Source organism: Schistocerca piceifrons, chromosome 2 (assembly GCF_021461385.2).
Source record: "Schistocerca piceifrons isolate TAMUIC-IGC-003096 chromosome 2, iqSchPice1.1, whole genome shotgun sequence".
Lineage (NCBI taxonomy): Eukaryota > Metazoa > Arthropoda > Insecta > Orthoptera > Acrididae > Schistocerca > Schistocerca piceifrons.
The window spans coordinates 485,042,610-485,070,222 of record NC_060139.1 but is presented as its reverse complement, the minus strand read 5'-3'; the positions used below and the strand labels follow the sequence as shown (position 1 = coordinate 485,070,222).

General features: G+C 40.3%; 1 protein-coding gene across 6 annotated transcripts in view; it reads right to left on the bottom strand.

Moving 5' to 3' along the window:
• Positions 1–27,613, bottom strand: part of LOC124777949 (cleavage and polyadenylation specificity factor subunit 1) — a 299,452-nt gene that overhangs the window by 221,102 nt on the left and 50,737 nt on the right. For all 6 annotated transcript variants that reach the window (XM_047253499.1, XM_047253500.1, XM_047253504.1 and 3 more), the window contains 3 exons: positions 19,445–19,695; positions 12,399–12,580; positions 334–514 (listed from right to left, as the gene is read on the bottom strand). In XM_047253499.1, coding sequence (XP_047109455.1) covers positions 334–514; positions 12,399–12,580; positions 19,445–19,695 — 614 coding nt within the window. The remainder of the gene's footprint in view (positions 1–333; positions 515–12,398; positions 12,581–19,444; positions 19,696–27,613) is intronic.

Here is a 27,613-nt window from a genome sequence, read left to right as displayed (position 1 = left end):
CCAAGTAGTAAAGGCAGCTGTAGATGGTTATTTTGCAGTCTTGTAGGACCAAATTTCAGGGATGAAACTAAAATTGACAAAATGGTTTGACCTAAAATTGGTCAAAAAATAACTGCATTTTGGCTATTACAACACTGTCATACAGTTTTAGGCTGTGGAAGTTTTCCCTTTCCTTACCACATTAGACCCTATGCATACCAGCAGACTCACTGTATAATAGTTATCTGCCAACACATCTGACTTCAATCATATGTTATGTTATAACCCAAGATGCCTATTCAGAAAAATTACTACTTGAAAATAGGGAGAAAACATCTTGAAAAAGTATATTACCTAAGGTATCAAGCCTTCTCTTTTTAGCAGCTTGATCTGGCTTAGCTGCTTCTTGTTTGGGAGCAAATGTCTTTTCTTCAAGTGTAAAGACTGTTGACTGCTCCTTTTCTGTAAATCTGAGTAACAATGAATTTCCCAAGCGAGAGCCCAGGAATAAGTAATTATCTTCACAAACACATGTCTGTAAAATAAAAAGAGAAAATATCATTAAAATGAAAATATAAAGCTGCACAGAGTACAAAATGGAAGAGGAGACAAATTGTAAACTGACAAAAATTGTCCACATATATGTTTACATTTCCAAAAGTGCTTGTATTTTACTAAGTTTGTAACAAAAATCATAAATAACATTTTATTCCCAGGTTATGTGAGATTGCAACTCAGTTTGTTCAATATAGCCCATGAGTCCATACATTCATGACATGTTAGAAGGTAAAGTACAATGGCACTGTTTGCTGGGAACTGCTAACAGGTTGTTCAGCCACCTAACGGCTAAATGGAATGGCTTACCTTCAACATACCTACCTTTGTGACATGCAATTGTTGTGTCTTAAGTATTTGGATCCACTGCAGGTGATTGTAGTAAGAACATATAAAACTTAATGTTGCACTTCTGTTGTTGATGACAATGAAAGAGAGAAAAAGGAGGGGTTGTGGCACATAGCCCTCTTCAATTGCACCAAGTAGCCAAGCAGATCAGCAAGATGAATGTTCCCATCCTACAGATAAATGACCATCAACATTGTCAAATGCCCTCATTATGTGGGAAACTGCAGAAAGATTTGGAATTCAACCCAGATCAGTGACACACAGTCAGGTTACGGGGAACTGTACACAACCGCCGCTCCATTCTTCACTGGTCACATACTAGCAATGAAAATTTCTAACAACATAAGGATCTAAGCCAGGTAACTCCCTGTTGAATGCCACCACAAATGCATACATTACCGACCTTGGCCACAGAAACACACTTCCCAACATGAACTGAAACAATATATCTTGTGTAAAACTAATGACAGGTGGAGATCCAGAATTGAATGGGGTTGGAGTGATCATGATTTAGGGTAATTTTCTGTATATGTTTTAAAATCAGCATTTCTCTTGGAAAGAGAGGGAGAGGCGCAAACAAGAGCTACATTTTGTTAAAGGTTTATAATTCTTATACCTTCCTCCTTCATATCTTTCCCTGACTGATGGAAATTAGTGATATGATGGAACTGTTCACAAATTACGGTGATTCTTTTCACATTAACATTCAAGACAGTCAAGAAGCTTCCATGGCAGATATTCACCACCATCTGAAAAATATCTATGAATATCAGCATGTGTCTGCAGGTATTGTAAGACAATGGATAAAACATGTCAAGTATGGAAATACTAAAACTGGGAACTACTCCTACACCTAACATAAGTCAGCTTCACATAATTACCATTGTTGGTAAACTGGCATGTATGAATAAAATGTTTATCACGGACAGATATATTCCTGTTAAGGAAATCACATAATGGAAAGCCATGTTAAAGAGATAAGATATAATTGTGAGGTGAGATATATGACGCTGATCGTCACAGGGTGCCGCTGCAGGAAGGAAGGAAGACTGAGTTTAATGTCCCATCGACATCGAAGTCTTTAGATACAAACCACAAGCTCGGATTGTGTCAAGGATGGGAATGGAAATTTTTCATGCGCTTTCAAAAGGGACCATCTTGGCATGTGCCTGGAGTGATTTAGGAGAAATCATGGAAAATCTAAATCTGGATGGTTGGAAAAGGGTTTGAATCGTCATCCTCCCAAATGTGAGTCCAGTGTGCTAACCAGTGCACACTTCACTTGGTTGGAACCACTGCTGTTGGCCAGAAACAATTGGCAAGTACAGTCAGTATCCTACTTCACATCCCACACCAACTGTAGATGGCTTTGCTTGAAAATCACTCACTTGCTCTCAAAAGTGGTGTTTGCAAGGCAACAGTATAACAATCACAAAGCAGAACTTGTGGCTGATTATATCTTCTGTGTGGCTCTAATGCAGTTCAACATAATAAGTATTTTTACATCATAAAAAAGTATTTTTACACCACAAAAGCTGGGGTTTCACAATATGATTATTGTTTTAGGGCATTAAATGGTTTAGTCTTCCAAAGAGGGGGCAAGGAAGAACTATGGGTCAAATGAAGTGGATTAAATAGAAATTCTGTCAAAAACTAAGAGAGATTTTAAAATAAAACATTTGTTAATCAGTAGTACTAGAATATAGAAAGTCAAAATTTTATTTAAAAATCCAATTGAAAGAACAAAAGTGACCAAATAAAAAACAAACCAACAATTTATTTACAAATTAACCGAAAAAAGTTACAACCTCTTAGCCTAAATAGACCACTAATTACGTGACAATCATTGTATGATGTTATGCAGCATTCAATACTGACACTAGTAATTCCTATTTTCCTCACTTTTTAATGAATATTTGGTCAGATTACAGCTTTTACACTAGTGTCTTTTAGCAGCTGGGAACAGTCATTTCCCTTAACTGCCAGTAGTTCACTTCAACAACTGGTGCCCTATGGTCATGTCTTCAGTTATGAAAAGAAGCAGTCAACAGAAAAAAAGATGAGACCAGAATAAAAAGTGTAGTGAAGCTGATTTGCAAGTACTAAGTTCAGCCTGATGAGCCAGAGTGTCGCATTATAACAAAACAAAGTGCTGTGTTTTGTTTTCAATGAGTAGCTTTAAGCAAGTAATGTCTTCATACAATCATGCTTCTTTATGGGTCTAATATTTTCTGACTGCATGCTAGTGACTGCATGCTAGTGACTGATAATTATGGTTAAGCCAAATGTTTATTACGTCTTAATTATCACAAAACAGGGCCTACATTGGAAATGCTACCTTTGAAAGCCTGTTTCAGATTTTTCTGTGAATGCTTGCTAGCAGCAAACACCAGATAACAAATCAGTAGCACTATAAACATGTCCACTGAACCATGATATGGCCATGCCAATCAGTGGGACATAAGCATTCAAGTTACTACAATAGATGCTCTAATATGTCCCTGTCTTATCTCTTCTACATTATGTCTCATCTGTCGCTTTCTGGATTTCCACAACTGTAAATGATCTTTGTCTCTCATACTGTTCAAATTTCCTATCAATCTAAGACAATATGATTGAGTTATCATTAACAGAGTTTTTAATGTATCTCACAGTACCATGTTCGACAATTTTCAGTGCTTTATTGGAAACATTCTGACCTAAATTACGAGTTTTATCTAGCATTCTGAAAAGTTAATAGCCAATTTAGAAAACCTCTTACTTCACTGATCTCATACGAAGTTCCACACATCTTTACACCAAACTAGATTATCGTGGAAAAAAATTTGTAAGAATAATATTCATGAAGACAGAAATGTATTAACTTTTCCCACAAATTTTGTCTAGGTAAGTAATGCAACACAAGACAATCATCACACTGAATGAAGTGGAGTTCTGGAACAATTATTCAACTTGCTCCTGCGGTCTGGCCTGTCGTTTCTGCCTCTCATTTTCATTTACCAAATGTGTGACATGAATTCTTTTAACAGTCTGACAGGCCTCTCGTCTACATATAAATAAAGCCAAATTACGACAGTTGTTTGTATACGGAGTCCTACACAGCAAAACAGTTCACTGTGGTGAGTTGAAAGCATTTCATTAAAAGCAATAAGAATGGTAAAGTATATTTTCTGGAATATCTAAACTGCATGCTGCACTAAACCAACATGCAGATAAAAGAACTGCTGCTATTCTCAGTTTAACAACAGGGTTAAACTGGGACATAGTAAGTGTGGTTAACAGGCATCAAACATGATAGTACAGTAGATTTTCTTTTCACTTTAGCTCTCTACATTTCAACTGCTTATAACATTTATTTATTTCCAACCAGCACTTATTTTGTCTTACAAGGGGCTGCACCTACTCTTCATCACTGATTTCATCCAGGTAATCCAGGAATGGAAGCAATGGAAGTAGGAGCTCAAGACAGCACAGTGCTTACAACAAACAGCTCTTTTGGCACAGGTCAACTGAGGAATGAACAGTTTATGTTAGTGTAGTTTTTCACCAAAAACAGTAAACTATAATCCAGCATCATTTTCAATAGGTGCTTCAACACTTCACTGCGGATGCTATCATCATATGGCTTCTGTTCTTCTTCTACCTATGTTCCAGCCACATTCATATTTTCACTTTTATATTTTCAGCTAAGTCCATATTTTTCATAACATTCTCGAGAAATTCACATCATTTGATCGAGACCTAGCAAGCAACTGAGCTTCATAGCCATAGCTGGTGTTGTCCCCAACAGCTAATGGGCTGATTTTCCCTGCATCGGGAATTTATTGTTCTCATGCAGCTGCCGAGGACTGCTCGAAGGTCAAAATGAAACAACTGAAAACAACGTCCTGTATGCATTAACTATAATCCATTCATGGAAAGTTATTTTCAATCCCAAATTTTTCTCTGTCTTTCTTTTTCATGCCTTTTATAAAAATATTAATAAACACAACATACTGAGCATTATTTCGGTTCATTTACAGTGAAAGTAACATAAAAGTTGAAAATAAGAAAAATAAAAAAGTTTCTGCATAAAGACTCAACACCATGACCCTCTGATTACAAAGTGGAAACTGCACTAATATAAATGGCTCATGCCTCACCTGACCCGTGCCAAAAACGTTAATTTTACATAAATCCTTGGCCACCTGTAGCTCACACTTCTGTTAATTTAATTTCTGGTCAAGCCCTGCATATCCTATAAATCTGGATAAAATCAATGATGACCAGTATGTGCAATTCCCTTGTTAGAATACTTGATTCAGATGCCATAATATGTGGCATTCTAACTTGTGCCTCATTAGGAGACTGCCTTTAACAAACTCTTTTCTGCCCCTATTTGACTTGAATATCTCTTCATTTCATTCTTTAATTGTCTGCAAAACATGAAATAAATCCCTGTAGCACTAAGCCTCTGGGGCTGTCAGTCTCCTGTCTCAATTATTTTAATTGTGTACTGCCTCGAAAGCTTATCATTGCTGACTGATATCACTACACTTTTAACCATCCTCTGGAATTACCTTTCACTTCCCTGTTATCTCTAAATATACGAGTGGTGCTGGATGCTTATTTCTTGTGTTTCATAGCTTGCACCATTTTCTGTTTATTTAACTCATTTCTCAACATGGATATTGCATAGATTTATGCAACATTTAGTTTCAATGTTTTGTGTTAAGTCACAACTACATAATTTAAGATGAATTTTATTTGGTGAGATTGTTTCAATAAATCTGTATTATGTAACACCTCTCCAAAAACTGTGAAACAGCTCATTGACAATGTAATTATAGTAAGCATTACTGCCGGAGGTAACCCAGTTTCAAATAGTTCTGCACAATTACCTCTACTAACCACTGGCCACAAATAAGATTTTGTGTTCCTCAAGATTGCTGGACGGCCGTATCTGCTCTCCTCCAGAGTTCTTCGGTGGCAGTACACTTTTATCCATTGTTGAGCACAGCAACACCTTGTTGCTGACAACATACTCTCTCTTTGCTGCTACACATGAATCCCAAAAATTCCATTCCCTCCTCTCTCTCTCTCTCTCTCTCTCTCTCTCTCTCTCTCTCTCTCTGTGTGTGTGTGTGTGTGTGTGTGTGTGTGTGTGTGTGTGTGTGGAGGGGAGTGGGGAAAGGGGGGTGGCACTCATACGAAGATACATTTTCAGGTATGATGCGCACTACAGTTGTTATCTGAGACAACTTTGCACGCCAAAAACACGTTAAAAAATGTAAATACTGTAGAACATTCAAATCGGTGTTTTCATTGATAAATATGCAATTGTTCCACCAAGCAACAATGGCAGAATACATTAACTGCATTTAGTGTCCTCGTATCAAGTGCCAGTTTTTGAAACGGGTTCCTCAAGATATTTATGCACCACAGACACTTCACTTTCTCTCTACCTGGATGCCATTCCCAAGGCCATTGCGTCACCTTAGTCTGAACTGTGTAAGTGAGCTGTTCTTGGAATATGTCTGCATTTCTAATTTATGGATTTGTAGTTATAAGACATGTAATTCTACAAATGAAATCAGAATGACAGTGTTCAGAAATAAAATATTCAGCAAACATCAAGTCACTACTGTGAAGAAATAAAAGTTCAGCACTCCATATGCACCTAAAAATTCTGTATTAAACTATTTACTACATTCCATAATTCACAAACATGAAGGTTGGTTTAATCAATATTGAGGTCACACTTGCTGCTTCTACACTTGAATTCCACCTTCTCACATTGCCTACAGAAATGTGCAGCCTCAGACTAATTTAGACTATCATGCACATAAAAGACTATAATAAATAATTCTGTAAGTCAGAAATAGCTTCTTGCTTTTGAGAATCACAAAAAAAAGCACCTTCGTTCCTTAAGGATATCTTATGGTATTCAAAAAAGTAAATGCAAGTTTGCAACTTGATACAGGGAGCCTTCTGTTGTCTTGAACACAAAAAAGGACACACAATTTTGCCACCAAAATATTTGATCATCTACCCTATGATATAATATGTCTGACAGGCAGCAAAGTTAAATTTGAAATAAAACTGAAAAAGTTTCTCCTTGACTGCTCATATCTGTATATAAAAAAAGAACACCCTGTACACGATCAGCATGTCGCCACATTTCCATATGAATGTGTAATGTGAATGTAAAAAAGACATCTCACAACATTATAATTAATCATACAAAATATCTATGGAACATGAAACTAACTATCTGAGGCAGGAGACTGAATGAATCTGCTCAAGACTTTGGGGCAATGGAATCAGTATTCTGCAGCTACAGTGTGAAAGTAACTAGGAGTGAAAAAACAGCTTCGCCCTATGTTTTTGATGGGAAGGTACAACTTTCTCCACCTGTCAGAGGTGCCCCAACTTCTCTGAAATTCTGTTTTTGTTATATTGGTACATATAGCGTCATTTTCTAGTAAAGACAATCCATGTGATGACAGCTCAAAATTGCAACATCAGGTGGAGTAACCAAAAGGAAAAACCGAGAAAGTGCACAATATAGTACTAGGTGTCCAGCGATTAAAAGGTGTATAAAACAGTAAACAACATTAGCACATCAGACAAAGGGGTACAATATACAGGGTGTTCAGAATCTGGTATCCATAAATGTAGGATGTGCTCATATGAACATGGGTGTGAAAACGTTTTGTTAGAAGTTATGAAAGGAATTCGCTGCAGAGACCCCCCCCCCAATTATGGAAATGCCCCTCGGACATGCGTTTTTACTTACCCTCAGATTTACACACAGTCCTGGCATTCATTTTTAGTCTGTCTAATTGTGTTCTGTTCAGCATCAACATGTGGGATGAAATCATTAATGATTATCTTATTGGTCCCTATTTCTTACGATAACATCTTACTGGGCAAATGTTGCTACAGTTTCTCAGAAATGAGGTTGAGGTGCTTCATTTACTTGACAATGTACATCTAGATACCATCCAATGAATGCATAGTTTGTGCACAATGGTACTCCACCTCATTTAACTAAATGTTTGTCGGTATCTCGATAACCAGTTCCTGAATCGATGGATTGGTCAAGAGGGATATGCTGCATGGCTTGTGCAGGCTGCCTTTCTTTATTAAAAAAAAAAAACAGCAACAACAACAGCAACAACAAAACAACAACTCTTGCAATTAATACTGGATGGGATTATTTGTAATCAGGAGGACAAGAACTCTTCAGAAAATTTGCACTCTTTATTGCCTGTTAGCTAATAACTTTCTGTTTTAGGTTACGTAAAATTAAATATAGGATACATAAAACCGGTAAAGACAAGAGACAAGCAATACAGCACACATTTCTTCAATCCTTAGCTCCTAGCATTGTTTTCTCTCCAATCTTGCTACAGCTTTACATGGCTTTCTTTCCTTTCTGTGAAAGAATCTATTACCTCATCAAAGTTCGTCAAACGCCTTGCTACACAAAAAATTGAAACATCGTTGTCTAATACTGCATAAGCTGTTAATACAAATAGTCCCCAAGACTGGTGTGGTTTCTCGATTTGATTACGTCTATTTTGTCACTGCTAGATAAAACAAAATAGGCCTTTCTAACACTGCAGAAATTGTAAGACACACCAAATAAATGAGACTGTTTTGGCACAAATGGTCATTTGTATAACACGAAGACCAACATAAAATGCCTACTCACTCCACCTGAGCCACGTACCCCTACCTTCTACCTATTACCCAAAATCCACAAAGTGAACCATCCTGGCCATCCCACTGTGGCAGGCTTCAAAGCCCCAACAGAATGTATCTCAGCGCTGGTAGGCCAACACCTCCAACCTATCACCCGCAGACTCCCATCCTATGTCAAAGACACAAATCAGTTCCTAGAACGCCTCAAATCCATTCCCACTCCCCTCCCACCTGAAACCTTTCTTGTCACCATAGATGCTACATCCCTTTACACAAACATCCCACATACCCATGGTCTCTCTGCCCTTGAATACTACCTCTCCCAACGCCCACCCGAAGATCTTCCTTATTGCACTTGCCAACTTCATCCTCACCCATAATTACATCACTTTTGAAGGCAAGACCTACAAAAAATTAAGGGGAACGGCCACGGAAACCAGGATGGCTCCGTCCTATGCCAACCTCTTCATGGGCAGTGTGGAAGAGGCTTTCCTGAAGACCCAACAGCTGCTTCCCCTGTCCTGGTATAGGTTTATAGATGACTCATGGTGAAGAAACACTCCTTAATTTCCTCCATAACCTCAACTCCTTTTCGAATCTGAATTTCACCTGGTCCTTCTCCAAAACCCAAGCCACCTTCCTGGATGTTGACCTTCATCTTGTTGAAGCTCACATCCACACCTCTGTCCACATCAAACCCACAAACAAACAACAGTACCTTCACTTTGATAGCTGCCATCCATTCTGCATCAAACGCTCCCTTTCCTACAGCCTAGGTATTCGTGGCAAACGTACCTGCTCCAGTGACAAATCCCTCAACAATTACACCAATAACCTGACCAGTGCTTTCCTCTCCCGCAACTATCCTGCAAACCTTGTCCACAAACAGATCTCCCGAGCAATACATTCCTCCCCATCCAACAACAATGTTCCTACCTCCAGACCACACAGAAGCATCCCCCTTGTCACCCAATATTACCCTGACCTCGAATACATCAACAAATTACTCCGTCAGGTATATGACTTTCTCAAGGCAAGCCCTGAAATGAGATCATCCCTTGAAAATATTCTCACCACACCACCCAGAGTTGCCCTAACCTCCGTAACATCCTTGTAGGGTTTCTACAATATTCCCTTCCCTACCCAGCAGTTCCTACCCCTGTAACCAACCCCACTGCAAAACCTGCCCCATACATCCCCCCACAACCACCTACTCCAGCCCCGCTACTGGTATAACATACACAATTCAAGGCAGGGCCACATGTGAAACAACACACGTCATTTATCAGCTGACACGCCTGCACTGCACAGCCTTTTACATTGGTATGATGACAACTAAACTGGCCGAGCGCATGAATGGGCACAGACGAACTGTCCGCCTAGGAGATGTCCAATACCCAGTAGAAGAGCATGCCCTCCAGCATAATTCTAGGGACCTAGTAACCAGCTATACCGTACATGCCATTTGGCTTCTCCCACCCAACACCAGTCCCTCGGAACTGCAGAGATGGGAACTTGCACTCCAACACATCCTTTCATCCCACCATCCCCCCGGACTGAGCCTACGTTAACCAACCTCGTTCCCATTTACTCTTCAGTCTTCTCCTCTTTCCCTTTCCTCTTTAGCCATTCACACAACTTTTCATCCTACACAGTTGTGTTTATCTTTATACTATATACTTCTTTACTTCTGTATGCATCCTCTTGGGTTTGAAGCTGGCACAGTACTTACAGTAGAATATCTTTGGCTCCCCTCTGACACCCATGCCTCCCATCTTTACTACCCTCCCTGTTTACCTTTCCCCTGTTGCTTCATAACCTGGGTTGTGAGTAACTGAATCCACTTTTCCTTCTTCCCTTTTTTTACCCTCTCTCCTCCCTGACGAAGGAACAAAGTTCTGAAAGCTAGGATACGTAAATTTTCTGTTCTGTTTTGTGTATCTATCGGTTGTACTGGGCTGAGGTAAGTACTGGCCAGCCCCTCTATCTCTTTGTTAGTATTAATTTACAGATCAGTAGTACAAGCAGTTCTGAAAGACCAAGTATTAACCATTACTGAAACATCCACACTAGCACATGGTGTAGCATCCACAGGCAGCAATGCAGGCACTGACCTTGGCATCCAGTTGGTCATACAGATAGCAAATACTGTTCTAGGATACATAATGCCACATCTGCTTGACCTGTTCACCTAGTTCTGTAAGAGTTGTTAGTTAACAAGTCACATGAGTCACTTCTCGTCCCATCTTATCCAACACATGCTCAATTGGAGACATCGTGCAGAGCACATTTAGTTTCAATGGCAGTGTGTGGGTGAAAATTTATCATTTTGGAACAACAGGTCCACCTCCTGTGGCAAAAACAGCAAAACAATGGGTCTAATAACATTCTGCAGGTACCTAACACTGGTTAGCATCCCCTCCAGAAACATCAACAGTGAAAAGGAGTTGCAGCTTATAGCACATCAGACCGTAGGGCCTAGGGCAGGACTAGTGTGTCCAGTCAAGCTGTGCATATCAATGCTGTGGCATGAGTGGAAGACAGGCTAGAGGTGTACATGCTCTTAGTCCCACTGCTGATAACTGGTTTGCAACAGTTCGAGGTGACATGTCTGCGTTCACAAGTTCTCTTATCTGTGCTATGGTAGCTGTACGAACTGCTACTGCTGCCCTTACAATACAAGGATCCTGGTGAGCGTCTGTGCTGTGTGGACACCCAGAATCTGCTCTACAGGTGTAAAGATGTTCACATGACCACTGATACCAGCATCATTGCACACATCTACATGGCATGATTGCTTTCTTGCTTCACATGCTTGCATCACACTGAGCCTTCTGGCTGTGAGCATTCCCTCCATATAGCAATCTGGTAGCTATGCCACTATGCTACCTGTTGGTGGATGACACTGAAACTGTTATCAGTATATCTATTATCCCCCAGATGGCATATACCAACACTCGATCACAATCAACGTCATCTTTCTAGGTGTACTAATTTTTTTCTGGTAGTGTATTAGGATGGTTTCACAAGGATATGGTAGGTGCTCAGAAGTGGCTTTGCTGAAAGTCTCATCCTGCTATTTGCCCAAAATGATTTAGGCAAACCACAGAAAAACTAAGTCAGAATGGCCGGATAGAGGAAACTCTATCCTTCTGATTATTAGGTCCAGAGTCTTATCACCTGCACTGCCTCATTTGGTTGCTCCTTATTGTATAATGTTCTTTTGTTCGTATATCATATGCAAAATAATTATAATATAAAAAAACTGTTTTGCTCTGGTTCCTCACAGCTCGCTAAACTATCACGGCAGCTAGTGATTCCGAACACGCTGCTAAAAAAATGACACCAGAAGATAATTATCTAATGCCTTATATTTAGGAAGTAGGTCTTAAGAACAGCTGTACAGTGGTGCTATCTTTTATTGTCTTGATGTAGTGAAGTATTTATTATGTACTTTAAGAAGATTGTGTGTTGGCACCCAGTATGAGAACAGTTTTCGTCAGGTGTGTATGGAATTAACACAGAAAAGGCCTTCATCAATTTGGGAAAAACAACAAAAATCTATACAGGATGGAGAGATGGATGTTTAAATGCTACTCCCCCCAAAATGTGAGTCCAATGCCTTACCCAATAACATGTGACTCAAAGAGAGCAAAAAAAATCTAACAAACTGGATTTTAAGAAGTTATATTGAGTTTTATTATGCGTTGTTAGAAAGATTTTCCAGTATAAAGTGATCTGGAACGTAGTAATTAACTAATCACATTTCTTTATAACACAGAATGAAACAATGGAACTCTTAAAACTAGGTGAACAGAAACACTTACGCAAGTTGTCAGTACACTAGCTGCTGCCTTATCAAAGTGGAAACTTCGAACACTTCTCATACTGTCAGCATATAAGGTGAGAACATAAAGTTCTCCTCCTTTCAGAGAGATAACCAACCGGTCATGAGAGATAAAAGAAGCTTGCGCTCCTTCTAAAGTTATCTTCACACCCTCTTGTACCTCTGAAAAATAAGAAGAGTTCCAGTAGTCAAAATGTTTTAGAAATCAATAACTGAAATTGACTACATGCAGAATTTAAAAAAATCTTCAAAAGAAAATCAATCATAAATATTTCTTGCATAAGAACTATTGGTTCAAAGGACACCACTCATCGAAAAGCAGAAGCACTGAGAGATCGATAGGCACACACAGATGAAAGAAAACTTTCTATCTTTCAGAGTAATCCTTTTCTGAGCTATAGTAAAATATGCAAATGCAAACACACACACACACACACACACACACACACACACACACAAGTGCATGTGTATGCCTCAGTCTCTCAATGGTGCTGGCTTGATGAACAGTATCATTGCTGCACTTCAGCAGGTAGACTAGGTTGTTATGGGGATTGTGTTGGGTAGGGCGGGTAGAGGGATAGAAAGGCAGGAGGCAGGGAGAGGGATTGGTGATGGGTGACTAGTGGCTTGGAGGGAAGTAACTGGTTTGCTGGCTAGGAATATGGGGAGGTAGGGGTGGCAGGTACACAGGCCAGGCACATAATGCATGGAGCTGGTGGGGAGTGGCACATGCTTCTAGTGATGTGGGGATGTGAAACGGGATGGGGAGACAGGACAGAGAAAGAAGAAACTATCGGATCTTGAGCATGTAGACAGTGAGTTATTGGATGTGGAGGCCAGGATCATTATAGGAGCAGAGGATGTGCTGTACAGATAACTCCCATCTAACAGTTCAGAGAAGCTAGTGGTGGAGGGAAGGGTCCAGATGGCTTGGACTGTGAATCAGCCACTGAAATTGAGTATGATGAGCTCAGTTGTGTGAGAGCCACCAGGTGGTTAACTTTGTTCTGGGCAACCATTTGGCAGTGAGATTCATCCTGTTGGACAACTGGTTGATAGTCACACAAACATAAGAACCCATACAGTGTCTGTGGGAGAGTTAATGTATGACATGGCTGCTTTTACAGGTGATCCAGCATCTGATGGGGTAGGATAAGCCTGTGACAGGACTGGAGTAGATCTGTGGATTGCAGACATCTTGTATCTTGGTCTACCACAGAGATACAAACCCACTGACAAGGGATTTGGAGTAGGAAGGGCATGGTGATGAACTATGGTACTGTATAGGTTGTGTGGCCAATGAAAACTACTTTAGGAGGGGCAGGAAGGATCTTGGAGAAGATGTCCCTTATTTTAAGGCATCACAGAAAATAATCAAAGCCGTGACGAAGGATATAGATCGGTTGTAATCCAGAGTGATATTGGGTGATGAGGGGGACACTCCTTTGTAGCTTATTCCAGAGTGCGGTGGGAGAAACGGGAGTTTGTGTGATGATAAGGCAGGGTTATTGCCTGACTGTAAAAGCCTTTGTGAGACCTTCAACATATCTCCACGTGTGGCTATGCTGTATGGATGGGATGACAGCCATCAAAATGCAGGTACTGTTGGTAGTTTTTTGGTTTAATGTGGAGAGAGGTGTGGGTGGAGTCATCAGAGAAGTGGAGGTCAATGTCCAGAAAAGTTGCACAGGTGGGCACACGAGAACTAGGCAAAGCAGATGGAAGATACTTGAACAACATTTCCAAACCAATTGCCTGAAGCATAGCCTCCCACATCCGAGACATGAACCACTTGCATCACGGACTCTCACCAACTCTTTACCTCCTGAATTCATACTCATCACTATTTATGCCACCTCCTTGTACACCAACATTCCTCATGCCCACTGCCTTGCCATTATCAAATACTACCTCTCCCAGTGTCTTTCAGACTCCATGCCCACCACCTCGTTTCTTATACACCTTATCAACTACATCCTGACTCAAGGCTTCTTTTCTTTTGAAGAGAAGGTATATAAACAAATCCACAGCACAGCCAAAGGCAATGGCATGCCACCCTCCTATGCCAACTGTTTATGGGCCATCTACAGGAAACCTTCCTAGCCTCCCAAAACTCCCAGCTCCTAGTCTGACTCAGGGTCAGTGATAGTATCTTCATGACTCAGGGCCAAGGCATCTTATCCTCATTCCTTCACAACCTCAGCACTTTCTCTTCCATCTTCTTTACTTGGAACTGCTCTCCCAAATGTGCCACCTTCCTATATGTTGACCTCCACCTCTCTTATGACTCCTTCCACACATCTGTTCACATTAAACCCAAAAATCACTTGCATTTCAACAGCTGCCATCCCTCCCACACAGCACAGCCACACGTGGACAGCTTATCTGCAGTGCCGAGAACTCCCTTGCCACATATGCTAAAAGTCTCATAAAGGCCTTTGCAGATAGGCACTACCTCCAAAACCTGGTCCACTAAAATATTTCCTATGTCACATCCTCACACTCTCCTGTTCCTCCCAACACCCCCAGGAATCAGCTACAAAGGAGTGTCTCATCGTCACCTAGTATCACCTGAACCATTTCCTTCATCAGGGCTTTGACTGTCTCTCATCACGTATTGAAATGAGACATATCCTACCCAAGATCCTCCAACCCCTAAGAAAGCAGTCTTCAGTTGTCCACTCAATCTACACAATGTCCTATTTCATCCGTATGCCACTCCCACTCCCAACCCCTCACCACAGGTATCATATCCCTGTGCCAGATGAAGGTGCAAGACCTGCCACCCATCCACCACTTCCTACTCTAATCATGTCACATGATTATCCTATCCCATCAAAGGTCAGGCCACCTGTGAAAGCAGCCATGTCACATACCAACTCTGCTGAAACATGGCACAGCTTTTTGTCAGTACGACAATAAGATAAATAGTCACTGCCAAACGGTTGTCAAACTGACTAGCCAGTGGCATAACATGCAGCTGAGCACAACATGCTGCATTTAATAAATGACTGCTTCTCAATCTGGGCCACCTGGATCCTTCCATCCACCACCAGCTGCTCTGAATCATGCAGATGGGAGTTATCCTTACAACACATCCTCATCTCCCTAATTGTCCTAGTCTTTATCTCCAGGAACCCACAGTCGCCACACCCAGGGTGTATATGTGGACAAGGGAAAAAAAATTCCCGGATTTTTCCTGGATTTCCCAGTTGAAAATACACTTTCTCCCGGGTGAAAATACACTTTTTCCGTGTTAAATGACAGTATACTTTTCCTCGGCACTGTAAAACTTATCAATCCATTAAATGTTTATGGTTTTCTACACAGATGTAGAATTTGCCGGCACTTTAGAAAACGAAACCCAGGGGGGGGAAAAAAACACATTTTGGAAATATCTTTGATGTGCAGCAACATGTACGCTGCATTTCTTCGTTTTACGGAGGTATAAATTCGAATTCCACCAAACACTGCATGTTACTTTCCAAAGCAGTGAAATCGAGATTGCGACGCACTTTTGTAAGCCAGTCATAGCTCATGTCACGTGATCTCAGCAGCTGATGACAGCACAGGACACATAGTATAGTCAATCAATAGCAAGATCACTCTTAAGTAGCGCGAACACACATAAAGAAAAGTTAATGGTTTAAATTAATATACATAGTTTTGCTAGAAGAAAAACAAAGCTTTCACAAATAATATTGGTCTCGAAGATTAATAAGCTGCAAGAGAAGCTAAGCTTCCACATATAATGCTGATCATTTTGCACATATTACACTTTAATATACATCACACACATGTGCCAGTAAAATTTTTAATAACAACGTAAATGTCTGATGATCTGGACTCGAAATTCTTCTAGATGGTCGTCCTCAAAGAGTTGATTTTTAAATGAGAGTCAAACGCTCTGTGATTTAAGAAATTCATCGTACATTCTCGCACACAGTTCATCTTGCGTAAAAGGAAATTTAATTTGAAAGTAACACTTTTCAAACCATCATTCGCAATATTTTCCCGTGACCTGTTAGAAATTGGTTCATTTCAGCAGTTGCCAGAGAGCGCCAGATAACAGACGTCACTGTGCCTGCATAGCTACCATGACGCAGCAAGCCCGCATGTTCGTACGTATAAAACATTAAAAGATCTTGCATTATATCATAAAAGAAACATGACATCAAAGGATACTTCAGGAGCATCGGAATTTTGTGAACTATACTAAAATGCATAATTCGGCTTAAAGTGCACAATCGTATGTCCAGATTCGGATGTAAATTTTCATAAGTACCAGTACTGTATTATCTCATGTTAGGTTCTTTATTATGGCATAATGCCATGTGAGCTAGAAGATGGAAAACGTGCACTTGGAATGCGGAGAACAGTTGAAACTAGCCATCAGTGTGAGATTAAACACTTTGTTTCAAATAAATTGACTGCCTCAGCGCAAAATATTAATAAAAGCCAAATCTCTTTAGCAAACCGACAAAAATAACTTCAGTGTTCTGCAAGGTGATTAATGCTTCACTGTTAGGAAGGTGGAAATAAAACCTGAAACTAACAACATATTTTAGCCTTCCGTAATTATGCGAACGTATTTTAATTCATTTGGTAGCTCCCGGCCACAGAAATCCGTTTTGTTTTCATTTAATGTGAGAGCAATAAACGAAGAGGAAATAGCAAAATCACTGAACGTAAACACAGGTCACATGGAGACTACCCACTCCCCACTACAACTCAGACTGCTCTGTGCATCAGCCCTGGATCTACGATATTTCCGAACCGGAGCACTTTAGATAGTGGCGCCCAGCAGCACATCTGTAGCCAGAAGCGGGAGAAGGTACTACTCATAGGCGACTCAACTGTGCATGCGCAAGAGCCCGCCCGCAACCGCTCAAATGAATCAAATGCAAACAGCTGTCATGTCACGCTCATCGGAGGCAATTTGCTGTTAGGAGGCACTGCATATTCTTCCTAAAGCCTTTGACACACTTTGGTTGGCAGACGCTTGTATGAGCACTGTGTTTTGACTTAAATTTTATTTTTGTTTTTTTTCCCTCGTTCATGTTTTTTTTTGCTGCAGCATTATTCTGCAGTTGCTACAGCATTATTCTGCAGAAGCGGAGTACAGTAATATCCTTCGTTAGAGTATTGGTTCTTACCAGTCAAAGTCACAAGCCCCTCCAGGGCAGACCCTGGTCCGCTCAGCTTGCTATTAAATGAGCACCGGGGATCTTTCCTGAGGATAAAAGGCAGCTGGGGCAATGGACCTGTCCCCCCCCCTCCCTCAGCACTGCAGTAAATTATGGCTGTATTATATCTGCACAGGTCACTGGCTAGTGACACAGAGTTTACTTTTACTTACCCCAACACTATGTAGGAAAGTCAGACCTGTCCACTCATTGCTCACTGAACTATGATTTCCACTCTGGTTCAAGTATGCTTCACCTTTCAGACTGAATCTTTGTTCAACAAGACTGTGATGTTTTGCCAATCCCTCTCCCACTTGGTAGCCAAACAAATAATAAACAAATCCACAGGAATTTCTCTCTTGTTTACATATTTCTTCAACAGAATTTATTATAAGCTTTACACTACATTCATTTGTTGATGTTTTCAACATTTTTGCTCTTCAATTATCAATTATGCTCATATGGCCATGCAAAAATGATTACATCAATGAGAAACTGTACTATGGCCAACCATAAGATATTAAAAACTTCATGTGCAGCATTGTAAGTTTTCTCAGGTTTTGACAGGAGTTAAGATATTAAAAATAGGAGAAAAAAAGAAAGTCAGTAAAAATTTCTGTGCACTACACTGATTCATAAGACTGACTGAGGACAATATGTCTTCAAAGAAGTCTTCCTGCTTAATACGAGCAAACAAAATGGATTACAATTATTACTGACATTGTCTTCTAATTTCATCTAGCTATAAAAATCAAATGATTACTTGTCTCAATCTACAATATGAAAGAAGGATGGAAGATTAGGGCTTAATGCACCCTCGACATCGAGATAATTAGAAGTAGAAGCTCAGATTGATTCAAGGATAGTGGAAGGAAAGCAGCCATGCCCTTTCAAAGGAACCACCCTGGCATTTGTCTGGAGTGATTTAGGAAATCATGGAAAACCTAAATCAGAATGGCTGGACGTGGGTTTGAACTGTCATTGCCGGCCGCGGTGGTCTCGCGGTTCTAGGCGCTCAGTCCGGAACCGTGCGACTGCTACGGTCGCAGGTTCGAATCCTGCCTCGGGCATGGATGTGTGTGATGTCCTTAGGTTAGTTAGGTTTAAGTAGTTCTAAGTTCTAGGGGACTGATGACCTAAGATGTTAAGTCCCATAGTGCTCAGAGCCATTTTTTTGAACTGTCATCCTCCCAAATGCGAGTGCTAATCACTGCGCCACCTTGCTTGGTTCACAACCCTCAAGGGAGCAAGATCTACAAGAAAGCAGTTCAGTCAAATTTATGTTCATTATAAAATGAAATAAACAACCAGTTCCCAAGAGAAGAAAGTCGCTGACCTGGCTAGGAATTACACCGAGGGCTTCGCAACGTACAGGCTGTGACGCTAGCCGCTGCACCTCATGCAGCAGACTTTTGTATTATGATTAAATTTTAATGCCCTTGCATACAGTACCTTAAAGATATTACTGTAAACACTACCATGGGGCTCGATACTTTTCTTCCGTAAATTGAGACTGGATTAAGTATACTGAATCTGCTGATCAACGTTCAGTAAGCACAAAACTGAAATATTTCTACACTTACTTACAGAATATAAAAACAATAATATGCCCATGTCCCACTTCATTCGAACTTTTTGTATGTAGTTGATAGTGAGATCTTCATAAAGTGAAAATTGAACTAAAAGCACATTATAAATTAATACAATGAGTTAAAAAGCTATTGGCTGGAGAAACAGTAACTACTACATAGAATTCTCAGTAAGAAGCAAATGTCTTTCAAGAATGAAGCGTTGTAGTGAATGTATTATTAATTTCATGCAAAAATTTTGTTTTACTCACTCAAAGGAAAATTTGTGCTGACGTCCGTAATACTGTTCAAGGATACTCCATATGGAGGTACACTTTGATTGAGATATATAAGAGCATTGATAGACATAATGAGTGTACCTCCAAGAGGTTTCCGTACAGGAATGGCCTGGACACAGTCAAATGGTAAGTTTGATACTGACCAAATTATTGGGTGAACTTTCTGTTGAATATTTAAAGATATTGCCACCATAGATACTGTGTCCTGCCTCACAGCAATGCGACTGCAAATACAAAATGTGTAGTTCTATTAATGATATCTTAACTTTTTATATATTTTATGCAGTTAGCTAACTAAAATTAGAAAACAAACTAAGAAGCTCAATCCTTTTGTTCCTAATATAAAATAAAATACAACAACAATGTAATGTCAGAGTAATTAATATGCAAAGCAATTTTAGCAGAATAATCTTTTCCTTTGGGAGGCTTTTTTCTATAATCTGAGAATAGTCAGTATTGGACCTGAAACACTTATACATTTAGAAGATTTACACAATAAGACTGAGGACTGACCAATAAATAAAAAAATGGCTTCTGGCAAACAACACTCCATTATTCTAAGCAATATCTGTCACATTGTTTTTTTTCGTTAACTGCACACATATAAATATAGGCATCAGATAACCATAAAAAAGTGGACTTAAATCTACATTATAAATTACACAACAACAACAACAACAACAACAACAGGTCCACATAAAATACCAATACTTATAAAAAGCAGCTCATTCGTTACCAAGTGGTATGCTAACTATAGCAATGTAGTAAATTAATTACAAATTGGAATATATATGTCACTTGTATATGATTTACCATTCATCTGCCCACATTTTTTTTTAATGTAGACATAGATAACAAGAGACTTGGTAAATCTCATGTCTTCAGATAGCTTATTACAAGTTCTACTAACTCAAGAACAACACACCCACCTTAATAACAGTCAATATGACTCAGCTCATCCATAAACAGATCTCCAGTGCTATCTCCTCCACTCAAACTCGTTAACCAGCTGCAGATCACATTATATCAACTAGAACCTGACAAGCTCAACCACATCCTTCACCAGGGATTAGATTATTCTAGTGATGCCCTGAGATGAGAGTGGTATCCCACCCACATCACCCAAAGTATTGTTCCATCATCCACCCAATCTACAGAATATACTTGTCCATCGCTGTCCTAATTCATTCCCTTGTGGACAATCCAGATGCAAGACTGCCCCATATGCACACCTACCCACCACCTCCTACCGCAGTCCAGTCACAGGCATTTGCTATCCAATAAAAGGTAGGGCCACATGTGGAAACAGCCAACTGCTGAACATACACTATCTCTCGATTTCAGTTTTCTGTTACAAAAATTTTGTGAACTATTTAGTGGAACACACTCAAATAAAATGAATCGTTATTGCATGAAGCACACACAATTTGTGCAAATGCTGATGCACTGCTCAGGAAATGTGTATGTCTGGTTTTGTGTCCAGGTCCAGGTCCAGCCCACAATTTTAACTTGTCACTAATGATCATTGAACCATATAACACTTAAAAAATAATGTGTGACAACTCAGAAATTTTTTTACTTTTTTTTGTCAATACATTTAAGTAATGCCCTGTTCTCTAGTTTTCAGATTTCCCTGCAAATTTTCCCACCTACTTGATGAGGCTTGATAAGAGTTCATTTAATCTTAACACACAAATAGTATGCAGGAAAGAGAGACCTGATTTATGTCTATATGGTAACTGTTTCTCACTTTACAATCAGGATACTAATCAATTAGTTAATAACTCTGCACACCAATGATTCAGCTTGCTCTCCTTTGAACCAGGTGCTTAACACACTCATACCTATGACAGGGAAGTAATTTCTACCATGAATGATTGTCATAACAAGGAAGAATTAAGGTTACAGAGCATGCATTAATGAGCAGAACACAAGATCTCAAAACAAAAGTATGAAACTTACAGACTGGAAAATAGAAGGCGGACTGACAAAACTGCCACCAGGCACAGTGTCAGAAGGCTGTGGGGCGGAAGGTGGGGGTATGGGAGGGGTGTGGGCGAGTGGAAAAGGAGAGGAGCAGAGAGGGCACACCAAGGGTGGGTACCTTGGCAGATGGCAGCACACAAAGAGGCTGCCTCCCAAGGAGGTGATGCCACAGAGAGGAGGAAGGGGGGGGGGGGGGGGGGGGGCAGAAACTGTTGGTTGAAGGGTATGCAGACAGCAGGTTACTTTAGATTGAGGCCAGTATTATTTCGGGACAGGAGAATGTCTTGTAGGGATAACTCTCATCAACGCAGTTCAGAAACGCTAGTCGTGGAGAGGAGAAACCAGATGGGCCAAGCTGTGAAGCAGTCATTGAAATTAAGCATGTTATGTTCAGCTGTATGTTGTGCCATAGGGTGATCTACTTTGCTCTTGGCCACAGTTTAATGGTGGCCTTTCATCCTGGTGGACTGCTGGTTGGTAGTCATAACAATATAAAAACCTGTGCTATGATTGCAGCAGAGTTGGTAATTGATGTGGCTACTTTCACAGGTGGCCCAGTCTCTGAAGGGGATAGGATAAGTGTATGACAGAACTCGAAATGGTGGGTGGGTGGACTGCACAGGTCTTGCGTCTAGGTCTTCCACAAGGATATGATCCCTACAGCAAGAGGCTGGGATTGAGAGAGGTGTATGGATGGACCAGGATGATGTGGAGGTAGGTTGGGTGACAGAACACCACTTGAAGAGGGGGAAGGATCTTGGGTGGGACGCCCCCATATCAGGGCATCATGATAAGTAGTCAAAGCCCTCATGAAGGATGTGGTTCAGTTGCCCCAGTCGAGTGTTGAGAAGGGGGAGGGGTTATTTGGTGACAAAGTGGGCATTCCTTCATAGCTAGTTCTTGAAGGTGGTGGGAGGATTATAGGTGTGTGGAAAATAGCGTGGGAGATGAGGTATGGAAGATAGTGCCTGTCTGTGAAGACCCTGGTGAGACCTTCAGCATTCTGGTCAAGAGAGTTCTTGTCACTGCAGATACACTTTTCTTGGATGACCAGGCTGTACGGGAGGAATTTTTTGAAGTGGAAAAAATTACAGTTATTGAAATGCAGGTAGTGTTGGTGGCTGGTCAATTTAATGTGGACAGAGGTGTGGATGGAGCCATCAGAGAGGAGGAGGTTAACATCCAAGAAGGTGGCATACTGGGTTGAGGAGGACCAGTGGGGTGTGTGGGAGAGGTGTTGTGGGTGTGAAGGAATGAGGATAGGATGTCATGGCTCTGACTCCACACTGTGAAGATATCATCATTGACCCTGAATCACACTAAGGGTTTGGGGTTTTGAGAGGCTAGGCATAAACAGTTGGCATAGGAAGGTGCCATGTGAGTGCCCATGGCTGTGGCACAGTTTTCTTTGTATACTTCCACTTCAAAGGGGAAGTAGTTGTGAGCTATGAAAAGTTAGTTAGATGCAAGAGGCAAAAGGCATGAGGCAGTGGGCTTAGTGTTTGTAGCACGTTGGGAAAGGTAGTGTTCAATAGTGGCAAGACCATGGGCATGCGGGAAATTGGTGTATCAGGAAATGGCATCAACAGTGATGAGCAGGAATCAAGGACGTATAGGGGTGGGGATGGTGGGGAGTCGATGAAGGAAGTGGTTGATTTATTTGTCATGTGAGGCTATATTGTGGGCAATTGGTTGATGGTGTAGGTCAGTGAGGGCCAAAATTCTTTCACTGACGGCATAATAATCAGCTACAATGGGGCATCCAGGGTTGTTGGGTTTGTGGATTTTGTGGAGCACGTAGGTGGATATGCGGGGGATCACATTGTTGAGGAAGGAAACAGATTCATGGCCTAAGGCTTTATGCAGGAAGTGGAAGTTATGAGTCAGATAATTGGCACAGGCCTTCTACCAGGTAGTTACCATGTTTCATAATGACAGTGATGGAACTTTAGTCTGCAGGCAGCTTCATCCTACACATAACAGAACATGGTCTTCACTAGCTTTCAGTTCTGGCTCTTCTAGCAGAAACAACATATATTCACACACTGACACCAAAATGTGCACTACCACGGCCACAGCAACACTGGACCAATGGATTTGGGGAGGCTGTAGCAAGGTAGAAAAAGGCAGCAGTGGGAAAGACAGATGGCTCAGCAGCCCAAAAACACAATGAAAGGAGTTCTGACGAGGTAGAGTGTATAATGGATACAGAGTGTGAGAGCAAGGGAGGGAGTGAGGGAAAGAAAAATGAATATGGAGAGGGAGGCAGGGAAGGAGAAGAGAAGGTGAGAGGGGAAGAAAGTGGTAGTGAGGAGAGGGGAGATGGAAGGAGAAGCAGGAGCGGGAGGGAGAGTGGGATGGGAGATGGGGAGGGAGGGAGGGAGGGAGGGAGGTAGGAAAGGAGGGGGGAGGGGGAAGCGGGGAGGGAGAGAGAAGATTAAGAAAGGGATTTATATTGGAAAATGAAGATGTGAAATAAATTAGGATATCTATGTTTATACAAAGAAGAATATAATAAAATAAAAAGGAAAAAAATTAGATGTACATAGACATGGAGACAGCAGTTAAGAATATTAGGATTGAACATCCTGTCAACAAAAAGGTCATTATTGAAGCAAGCTCACATGCGGCAAGACTGAGCAAGAACATCATCACCCTTTATTGAGAAATCAACCCAGCATTTGTCTTAAGTGATATAGGGGAAATGTATATCTGGATGGAGATTTGAACTACACACACACACACACACAAAGCGAATGATGATGCATACAGAAACATAGATGGTATGAAAGGAAGATTGAGAAAGACAAACAAAATGAATAGCATAAATCTGGTGTATTATGGGAGTCCAGAACACTCACACCCACTGAAAAACAGTACATGTGTATTCGCATACTTCCCATCTATTGATGACGTAATTAGCCAATGATAGGCCTGAAGATGAGGATGGTTTGAAAACTTCTTGGAATCACCACGAGAGGTCAGCGCTAGCGCAACAAGTTGTTCATGTGATATTCATTGGACCGTTACCTGTAAACACGTGCCACATCAGTACTCTTGGAAGAGAGCTGTAGTAGTGACACGGCTCTGTTGTTCCCCCACAGTGATTTGCAAAGTTGGGAAAAATCAATATTCGAGCAGTGATTAAGTACTTCGTAAAGAAAGGTATGAAAGCAAACGAAATTCATGCAAATTCCTAGAATACACTGGGGAACTCCACTCCTTCATATTCAACTGCTACCAAGTGGACAAATGAATTTAAATTTGGTCGGGAGAGCTTAGATGATGGTCCGCGTAGTGGTTGGCCAACATGTGTCACTACTCCAGAAATCATTGCAAAAGTGCATAAAATGGTCATGGAGGATCACCAATTGAAAGTGCGTGAAATTGCTCACGCTTGCCAGATGTCATCTAAAAGGGTATATCACATTTTAACTGAAGAATTAGAAATGAAAAAATTATCTGCAAGATGGGCGCCGCGACTCCTGATGCTGGATAAAAAACATGTGCCATTGCCATGGCAAAATTACACGAACTAAGGTATGAATTGTGGTCACACCAGACATATTCACCTGATATGGCTCTGTCAGACTTCCATCTCTTCCCAAAAATGAAAATTTTTCTTGGTAAATGAAGATTCACTTCAAATGAAGAATTGATAGCAGGAGTTGACAACTATTTTGCAGACCTGGAGGAAACTCATTTTCGATATGGAATCAAGGCTCTGGAATATCATGGGACCAAGTGCATTAATCTTCAAGGAGACTACATCGAAAAATAAAAAAAGTTTCAGTGATGTAAGTATTTTTTTCTATTCTGTTCCGAGAACTTTTCAAACCACCCTTGCATACATTTCATTGGGAACATGAAAAGGAGGGGTTTTAAAATGATGACATACATGTAAGTTACTGTGTTTGCATGAATGTTTTTCCATATAGGTTCACCATAGAGCCCAGATGTGTTAGCATAAAGCAACATTGTGTTTTAAGGGAAGGTTTAATACACACTGAGAATATGTTTCACGAAGACTCTTGCCATGGGAGATTCAGCCTTCTATCATATTTGTGCACAGATTCTGATTGGAAATTTCAGTCATTTAGCTTCCTTCAAGACAGTGATAAAGTAAAATTAGGAGGATCTTTTCTGTATACTTGTCTTTGGTATTTAGAAGGAAGAAAGGAAGGAAGGTTAGAGTTTAATGTCCCATTAACAATGAGGTCATTAGAGATGGAGCATACACTTGGAGCATTTCAAGAATGGTGAAGGAAATAATCACCTGTGCCCTTTCAAAGGAACCATCCCGGAATTTGCCTGAAGCAATTTCCAGAAATCACAAAAAACCTAAATCAGGGTGGCGGAATGCACATTTGAACCATTGCTCTCTCGAATGTGAGACCAGTGTGACATTATTAGACTGGAAGTTACGATCATGAGGTCATCAATTTGTTACTGAAAATATTAGCTTTTCATTTATTCTTTCACTTTCCTGAAAGCAGAGACTATATCTGCCAGCATTTCTGGTTTGATTTTCCTTAAAGAAACCAAATTTAGGTTACAAAACAGTAAGCATTTTACTAATGTAATCAAGCAAAAGACACACTTTGAATCAACAAAGAATACCTGAAAGATCTGATGCAAAGCAGAAGTTGTTAGTAAATGCTCCACACATCATTCATTGATATCATAGCTGATCTTTTAAGAAAGCTACACACACAGTCACTGCAGGCATTTCCATTACATGTGACTGCAGTGTTCAAGTTACCAGTAAATCTATGAATGAAAGGTTGCAAGCCAATTCAAGTTGTAACTACCACAGAAACAATAAATAATGTCAAGTATGGTACATCCCTTCCCTACAACGATTACACATACTAAAAAAGTAATTCATATTGCCTGGATGAGAATTATGGTTTCATTTCTTGCCCTTCTACAATATCTTCAATGTATTTAAGAAAATTAAACAAATGGGTTGTGTCTTACATACAGGCTACCAGTTGTGGATGGCTGCATTTCGATGTCTGTACAATTGTGTGTGTACATACATTGGAAAAAGAGCAGTAGTTGATTAGCTAGTAATATGTGTGTGTGTGTGTGTGTGTGTGTGTGTGTGTGTGTGTGTGTGTGTGTGTGTGTGTGCGCGCACGCTCTGTTACATGTTTCTGTGTGCCATGCATCTATCAGTTACAGGCGAGAAAAACAACAATACGGAAGAGATAAGAGTCCTACTTGCTATATAAAGGAGGCACTGAGTCGCACACAGGCACAATGAAAAAGAATGCTAGAAATGTAAAAATTTTGAGCATTATTTTTCATTGTGCCTGTCTGAGACTCAACACTCCTCTGTGTGGCAAAGTAGTCACCTATTCTTTTCACATTGTTGTTTTTCCTTTCAGGATTTTCTACTGTTCAGTTACAGGTCAGAAACATTTTGTTTCTTCTTCCACAATGTTAAAGACAGTTTAAGCTAAACAAAAAGCATTATTCACTGTTAAAATATAATAAAATGTTTAAATAACTGTCTTTCTAGTGATCAAAGTTTGTAATACATTTGGGTGAAAATTACCTAAGTGAGTATCTGAGTCAAAATTAACCAATGCTTTATTTATGTATGGCAATATCATCCAGCCACTTGGAAGTTAAGTGAATCTAGCATTAAATAAAGAACTATTTTCAACATCAGATGGAAAATTTAGGGTTTGAGTACACTTAACCTAAGAGTAACTTTATGTTCTACTCTATGAAAATCATATTTCCTTTAATGAAAAGCTGCATAACCTATTTCAGTGAGTAACCTATATGAACTGAATACGCAAAAAACACTGATAATCACAAACTAACAATGGCTGTTCCCTTTTTTACAGTATCCATATGTTATACATCTCTCTTTGCTACTCACCAGATAGAGGATATGTTGAGTCACAGACAGGCACAACAAAACGACAGCTCAACAAGTAAGCTTTTGGCTGCCAGAGACAGTGGTCATCAGTGTGAGAGTTGCGTTTGCATGATTGTGCATTTTTGCATGTTGTCTAATTCAGAAGAAGGCCTTTTGGCTGAAAGCATACTTGTTTAGCAGTCTTTTTGTTGTGCCTGCCTGCACCATTATATGGTGAGTAACAATGTAACCTTTTCATAATACTGTCACTATTCCATACT